Genomic DNA, 8,176 nt, shown 5'->3' with positions numbered 1-8,176 from the left:
TTTGACAAGAAAACAGAAAGAAACCAAACTAAATAGTGATGCATGTGTCATGTATATGCACAAATGTATACAAACCTTTGTGTTTGTGTCACATTGTTCATTTTCTACTAGACTATATAATTGGAAGAGTCCACGGCATGCTTTTCCTTGTTTCTGACTTATCTACAATGTTACAACGGTGAATTATCATCTTAGATGTGACCTAAAGCTCAAAGAAATGAGATGTACTTATGTTCTAGTACTTCCGTGCAGAAGCAACTTGGTTTATACAAGTCTCTCAAAAATCTCGCTTGCAGGACTTTTTTTTTTCTAACAAAATAAAGTATTATGTGATAGTTTAAAGATACAGTATGTGTGTGGGTGTTTAAGGATGTATGGGTGTGGGTTTGTGTATGTCACAATTACAAAGACAACACTATAAAGAGTAAGATTCCATATGAATGTCTATATTAATGAGAACACTCTGTGTCTCTCTTGTGTGTATGCTGAGTGTAACCCACTTGTCAAAGTTGATGTTTAGCTTGGCATTCTTGTCCTTGCAGCGCACCAAGAGTGGCCGCTCCAGTCTCTTGAAGTACTGTCCATCTAGTTTCTGGTTCCACATGTTGAAATTGTTCCTCACTATCTCATCCAAAACTTGAACCACCTGGCCATAAGTCAAAACTACCTGCTTGTAGCTGTTTGACTCAGTTATGACATGGGCCTTCTGAAGCACCTGGAAGGGAAGGAAAGGGGACAAAAGGTGAAGAAGTTGAGGTTCTTTACTTTCAACACCACTAGCATATAGTGTGTGTCTGCCAAACTAAGAGGAATAGATGAGTGTGTAATCTAATGGAATCACCTCCATAGGTCTGTCTAAGCGATGTCTGAGGGCCCTCGCCCAGTGGGCCTTGCCTGCTATTTGGGGCATATGGTCAGGATAAGGCCTAGTCCTTTGGTTCAGCTCTTTGTTGATCATTTTGAGCTCCCTGTTGAAGATGATGTACACTTCCTCCATCATATCTTCTATAGTGTGCTTAATGGCCTTAAATGGAGAAGATTGAATTGAAGCGATTAAGTCAATAAATCACGTGAGGGTAAGAGAAGAGAAGAAGACAGGTAATGTTGAGTGACATAGAAAGTTTGAGAATGAACGCACAACTGCCTGGAGATTATGATCATTCAAGGAGATCCTTAAACTATCATGTAATACTTTACATAGTTGGAAAAAAATTCTTGCCAGCGAGAGTTTGTGAGATTTATATAAAGTTGCGAGAACAGCATGCCATGGCCACTTTAATGGAGGAAGTTTGACTTTAGTGTGGATCAGCCATAGCAAACTGCACTGAGCACAGGCATCCAACAATGAACTTCTAATAGCTATATACACTGTAAAGGTTTAATAAATATAAAGTTTAACTGAGTAATGGTCTGAAAGCCAACTGAGGACTTGAATATACTGTATGTCAGTATGCATGTGTGCACAGAGATACCTTTCGAGTAGACATACGCCTAAAACTGTCCAGAAGCCAAACTCCTTCCTCCACTGTGTTCACTGTCTTAAATGTTGAACTGATCAGCTTCTGCACTGCAACTTCTAGAACCTTTACCAAGGCACGAAACCTGTGTATACACAGGAGAACACAGTCATACAGAGGAACATGTATGCATCAGAGTTAGATGGTAAATACAACAAATGTACACTAAAACAGAAAAGCATACACACACAGAGCAGACAGGCATAAGCTAAAGCTGAAGAGTAAAACTTAGCAGAAATTATGATAGAGCACTCACAGGTAACATCAGAACACTTGATACATTTTCAGGTAATGGTGGATGCTAATGATGATTATCCAGTATTTCATTCTTTTCAACCAAATAACACATTTGGTTTTTTTTAAACCATGCTAAATACTGTCCTTTTTTTTTTATTTAGTCTTAGACTGAATGTGTTAAAGATCAGTAGACCTACTTGTTGAATTCATTGCACCACGTGGTGTTTTTGACATCAAGGATGCCTTTGCCACCAGAGCGCAGGTTGTGTAGTCCATTGTGAAAGATTTCCTCTATGTTCAGGAGGGACTGGGTTAACTGTGGTTCATGAATACCACTGAAGCATGGCAGGGCCCTCTGCTGACCATCCTCCCAACGGCCAAACTGATACTGACAGTCACATACCTGAAAAAGGCAAGAAAAAGTAATACCTCCCACATATCATTTACATCACAGTAAATATTAATAAAACAGTAAGTATTAACACATAAGAACACAAATTTGTAAAATTACTGTATGTTTTGAAGACTAAATACACTGGAAATCATATTCCATTGATTTACAGTATATTAGATTATATCTACAGAGGCCTTTTTAACAATAGCAGGGATAGAGGGTAGAAACATATAAAGACAGAGTGGAAACAAAATGAGAAAAGAAAGCAAACAAAAGCTTATCTTTATATTGTGTTCGACTTGACTCTGTTAAACCATAGAGGGAACATATATCAAATTCAATTTATCATTTCATATTGTGGTCATAACTCAACCTCATTCATATTAGAAGTCATAACACTTATGGATAATAAGCAACAGGTACAAACAATGATCGATGATTTGTACTTGGGTAAAGCTGGGGCAGGTGGCATGATAACAAGGCAGGAAGTTAAATCAAAATAAGAGCTCTCAAAACCGAAAGCAAAGCCAAACCAAATAACTTTATAGAAGCTGACTCTGATAATGAATGCAGCTGTGACTGGATAATGCCCATCTTACTGTGACATAACCTCATTTTATGGAGTAAATCTGTCTTATGAAAGAAGCACCTCCATTTTTAAACTTCTGCATCACAATCTGCTGTGTAATCTCGTTTGTATTTTTTTTGTATGGAAGGGTTGGTATATAACTGATGTCATTCTTTGGCCGCAATAATAAACAATATTTAAAGGCAGCATCTACTGGTACTTTATCATAAGGAACCTTTGCCATAGTTTTAGCATTTATTTACAAGAGGTCATCACTTGGTCTGACATGAATTTCATCAGCATAAATTCTCATAATAAGTGAATGAAATACAAAATTCACCTCCAGCAGGTCTCTGAGCCTTTGAACAAAAGCATCAACCACCACAAAAAAGCTGGTTTGGTCCAGGACCCAGCCTGTTGAAGAATACCTGAAAACAGCGAGGGGAACAGAAGAGATAAAAAGAGGAGAAAGGGGAGAGGGAGTAGAGTCGCACAAAGAATTAAAGAGACTGTTACACTGACAGCAAGCTAATCACACAGGACATCCCTGATCAGACTACAAAATCCTCCAAATCTGTGTATGTCTGGGATTGGTTTGTTTACTGTTCTAAGGCTGAGGCATGGTGAAACACACTTTAGTTGCTGTTTATGTATGACATATCTAGAACAAACTTCCAAAAGATCTGAGGACATCTCCAGCCTAAACTCTTCCAAATCAAGGCTTTGCTGTGTTGCCGATGCTCTTTAAGTCACTATAGGGGATATTTACTAAACCTGTCGCAAATGACCATAAGGCATGAAAAATACTGCAGCACCGCAATTTTTTTAATTTAATGGTATATTTGCCAACACTGATGATGTACATTAAATGAACACAGCCACAGCTGTGTTAATTTGAATACACCTCCGCTTCAGATCAGCTGTCTGAATGCTGTTGGGCACATATGGACCTAAAGGAAGTATATGAGAAAGTCTAGGTTTACAGTGACCAAACTTTAAAATGGCTGAAGAAATCAAGACGAGCAGGTCAGAACTTCAATTCTGCCAAATCATCTATTTCGTTCAGTGATTGAAGCATGGTTTGATCTGAGAGCCTGTAAAAGTCCCTCAGATTCTTCTCTGGTGAGAGATGCAATTTACAAACACCCTCTCCCTCCCCACTTGGAAGAGGTCTGAGATGATTAACAGCTGCCGCACTGACAGCAGTGCCTAGATTTTACACCTGCTTTCTGCTGCCAGTGGTAAATCAGGCACTGAGGGTATTTGTATGAATTTCCATTCTCTCCTCCTTGATTTTTGCATCCTGAACGGGAACACCTTAAAATACATATTGCATGAGACCAAACTCTTAAGTTCCTGCAGAGCCACATTTCTTCTGTTCACACCCCACTGTGACTCCTTAGTAAACATGAACAGGCACAATTTCACTGCTTAGTGCCAGAAAATAAAACACAAATCCTAAGTAACTATTTCCCTATATATTTATGTATTGATCACAATGAAATTTTTGCCAACTTAACACTTTGCCTGAACTAAATATCAATTCACTTTTACACTAAACCTGTACTGTATAATATGAAATCAAATGTGTTCACATTTGAACATTTAAGACATAACACAGTCCTCACAGGCTCCCATATGACCATTTGTTGAGTCTCTACACAAGTGAGATTTGTCGTACTTGTGGTGAATTTGCAAGGCGTGCAGGTAAATTTCCTTCCAAGACAGGCAGCACTGGATACAGTCACTGAGGTTTTTCGTGCTGGATAATACATAGCCCTCAAAGATCCTGTCCAGAGAGATGCTTTGGGAGCATAGGCGGATGATCTCATTACTCATCTACAACAGAGCAGAAAACAATCACCAAGTTACATATTAAGATTTATTATAACCTCAAATGATTAGCATATAATAATGACTTTTACACAAACCCCGCAAAACTATATTGTACATTATGGTTTTGAGTCTGCACACTGATTAAATACATCTACATCAGGCTGACTAATCACATTACTGGTAAAACAAAATTAAAAAAAATAAATATACAGTTTCTTCAACAAATGTAGAGGAGGCAAAGGACACCAGACTTGTAATACAGTTGTAAACAAAATCAAGACAACATCAGCTGCATCTATAAATATCACAGTGGCAACTGATCGCCCAGTGGTCACTATGGTTATCACCCACTAAGGTTATTATTGTGTCTACCTACCTTCTCTTTGTAATTAGCTGGAAAAGCCTAGTCAAAGGCTTTTTACAGCCCCAACTGAAAATTTTATTAAATAATACTAATAAAGACATTGTGTTCCCCAGTGCTTTACACTGCATTTGTGTGGGTTAAAATTGCAGCCTCAGATCCGGTGCTAGAAGTCCAGAGCAGCAGTACAACTGAAAGAACGCTCTCATTGTGAAAGGTTATGAGTTAATATGGCACCACAGTCAGGTTCATAAGTATTTGGATGAGGACACAGTTTTTCTAATTTTGCCTCTGTACACCACCACAATGGATTTGAAATGAAGCAATCAGTATGTTTTAGAAGTGTAGACTTTCAACTTTAATTCAAGGGGTTTTACAAGAATATGACACATTACCTGTCTGTACCTGCAGAATACCTGATTGCTTCTGTAAAGGCCCTTGAAGTAGCACACCACTTAATTTTCTACAAATAGCTGTTAGAAATGTGAAGAGTGGATTGCAGTATGTGTCTGTGTACTAAAGTATATCAAAATTGTGTATGTGTCTTAAAGTAATAGCAGTAACAGAGAAAGAAAGAAAGAGACAGGAAATGAGGTCAATAGAAGAAACCTGGTATGGGTACACTACTCCCCATTACTGTGAAATTATAAAATGCTGATACCTTGTGGAAGAGACCAGTGATCCTCTCACTAGTGTTATAGTGTTTGGAGTTGACCCAGATGATGCGAATGAGATTAACAATGTGTCGCAGTTTAGGGGCAACTTGGCTAGGCTTCAGCCGGGCAAAGTCTTCACAGGGCCCCTTCAATATGGACAGGTAGAACAGGTTTGACTTAGCCTGCAGATAGCAATCCTAGGGAACATACATACAAAGGACATATGACAACCGTGTGAATATTTCTGATGGCCTTAAATGACATAATATTACAACAATACTGAGTATTGTTCTTTGATCTAAAGGGTAATATTAAAAAGTGTGTTACTGTATGCCTTTGTTATTTTAAATTTGAGATTTCTTGTACCTGTATTTCCATGCCCACTTTGCAGAAGTGCTGTACATACACAGACTTGGACAGCTGCAGGATGCTCTGGATGTGCCTGACCCTGGGATTTTGCAGCTGTTGGCTGATGTCCAACAGCTTGGCAGAGCGATTCTTCCAGAAGGTTATCTCCTGCAGTGGGCCACAGTCGTTCCACATCTCAGTTATTTCTTGGGCATTCAGTAGCTCCTTGATCTGATCTGTCCAGTGGATGATAACAGCTAAAAACAGGAAGACAAACAAGTGAATGGAACAAAAGGGAAATACTGTAGGTAGGGAGAAATAAATATGAAAGGAAAACAAACAGTCAGAACAAGTAAAAACTGAATTAAGCAGGAAGCAAAGAACTGCAAAGGGTGGAACGATGACAAGGACAAGTTGGAATAAAAACATGGATATGGGGAGAGTAGTAGAGAGAGAACAAGAAAGAAAAATGATGCATATAAAAACAGTGAACAGGTGGACTGGTGCAGGTGATGAACACACTGCCTCAATAAAGACAATCTCTAAAGATAGAAATCCAATGCTATAGTTGCTTTGAACAGAAACTCACAGACCAGAAGTCTGTGAATGTGATCTTTCAGACTCCACAGTGACAGGTGGAAAGAAAAAGGGACCACCATAATTACATACAGAGCTCCTCAGACTTACTCTCCATTCTTTGTACCAGTTTCTTGTCACTGCTGGCCTCAGCAGGTCTGCACTGTAGGCCTTCCATTGGGATGTATAGAACTGTTTTGTCTGCCTTCTTGTACACACCATCTGTTCAAAAATAAAATTGGATAAAGTAAATGCTTTGTGAAAATTTCATCAAGTTACAGTATATTGGCAATCCTATGAACATGACACCAGCTGAAGCCAAATGTGACACATGTAGTGTGCTTCACCATCCTGATGTCAAGTGCAACCTGTATACCGAGTGTATAAAAATACCTTTGCCCTCTATTTACATGCATATGCTTTGAACATGGCTGGCAGTCATAAGAGAGCTTCACTGCAACAAAGTAGGAGTCTAGGACTTATCTTTAAAATGCCTTTTATTCTTGGGGACTGAGTATGTGAGGGAAATCTTATCTCTGTCATCAAACAAATATTAGGTTACCTTTCTTTGTAGACACAGTACAGTTTTTGTTAACTACATGTAAACAAAACAAGGAAACACTAGTAAGCCTTTTCTTGTTCTTATTTATGGATTGATTTATTTCTGTTGTAATTTTCCAGTGGCTGTCTATGTCTAGGGAATGCACATAAAAAGAGTCTGAATAAACATACACTGAGGATGTTCCTTTCTTTGCAATGACACCTTGTAAATATAAATATTTCTAAAATGTGAAACAACTGGGACATCTAAATATTTCCAAGGTGCTTCGTAAACACTGTCAGTATACTGTAGGTTGCTCTTTAATCATGTACTTTATGGAGAAGTCACTAACAAGCCACAGTGTCAAATCATAGCGATGAAGCCAAAACATCACCTACATAGGAGTCAACAGTTTTTTTTTTTGTTTGTTTGTTTGGTTTTGCTCTCAAGTACCCACCTGTAAGGCTGGCAAGATAGCAGTGCATGTTGTTGGTGTAGTTGTCCATCAAGCTCTTCGCCCTATGTGTGGTGAGGGAAACTGGAGGGACATGCGAGCAGGTCATATCATGAAGCAGTGTCTGGGTGATGTCGCCCCACACCATGCCAAACTGTATGGCTGTATCAAACGTCTCTGCTGTGATTATTGCTCCTGGCATGCGCCTAAAAAAGAACAGCCGCTCTACCACCTGTTCCTATAATATAAAATGTTTAGGTGTGGAGGTGAAGAAAGACAGAAAAAGAACAGAGAGATGGAGCTGGATTAAAAGAAATGAAACATAAAGGAGTAGAGCACATCAGCTTTTCAGGCAAGGTGGAGAAAGCTGCTTAATAAAGAACAAAGGGATTCAAACATTCAATGCAAATACCTAAACTGATTAAAACGAGTAAACGACTGAAAGGGGAAAGTGCGCTATACCAGTAATGGTATGGAGTACTCCACCCGTAGCCCCAGATGGATGTCTTTGTACACCACCATGGATGTGACTGATGTATCCACAATAAACTGATCCAAGGCCCTCTCATTCTCCTCTGTCCACAACTCTTCTGTTACACCAGGAATATTCACACAGTGGATAAACAGCTTCCAGTGGATGGAGAAATGAAAGACAATCAGGGTCAGTGGGGGGAAAGCAGAGAGGGAA

At 39.0% G+C, this 8,176-nt stretch overlaps 1 protein-coding gene across 1 annotated transcript in view; it reads right to left on the bottom strand.

The window, feature by feature from the left end:
• The window catches only part of dnah2 (dynein, axonemal, heavy chain 2), a 73,480-nt gene that overhangs the window by 64,636 nt on the left and 668 nt on the right, over positions 1-8,176 (bottom strand). The window contains 11 exon segments of the mRNA XM_020620488.1: positions 497-715; positions 842-1,024; positions 1,473-1,602; positions 1,952-2,157; positions 3,057-3,144; positions 4,398-4,555; positions 5,575-5,766; positions 5,936-6,174; positions 6,605-6,715; positions 7,492-7,726; positions 7,951-8,115. Of these exon segments, the coding sequence (XP_020476144.1) occupies positions 497-715; positions 842-1,024; positions 1,473-1,602; positions 1,952-2,157; positions 3,057-3,144; positions 4,398-4,555; positions 5,575-5,766; positions 5,936-6,174; positions 6,605-6,715; positions 7,492-7,726; positions 7,951-8,115 (1,926 nt within the window).

The sequence above is a fragment of the Monopterus albus genome, unplaced genomic scaffold (assembly GCF_001952655.1).
Source record: "Monopterus albus unplaced genomic scaffold, M_albus_1.0 scaffold238.1, whole genome shotgun sequence".
Taxonomy (NCBI): domain Eukaryota; kingdom Metazoa; phylum Chordata; class Actinopteri; order Synbranchiformes; family Synbranchidae; genus Monopterus; species Monopterus albus.
This window is presented reverse-complemented; position numbering and strand designations above follow the sequence as displayed.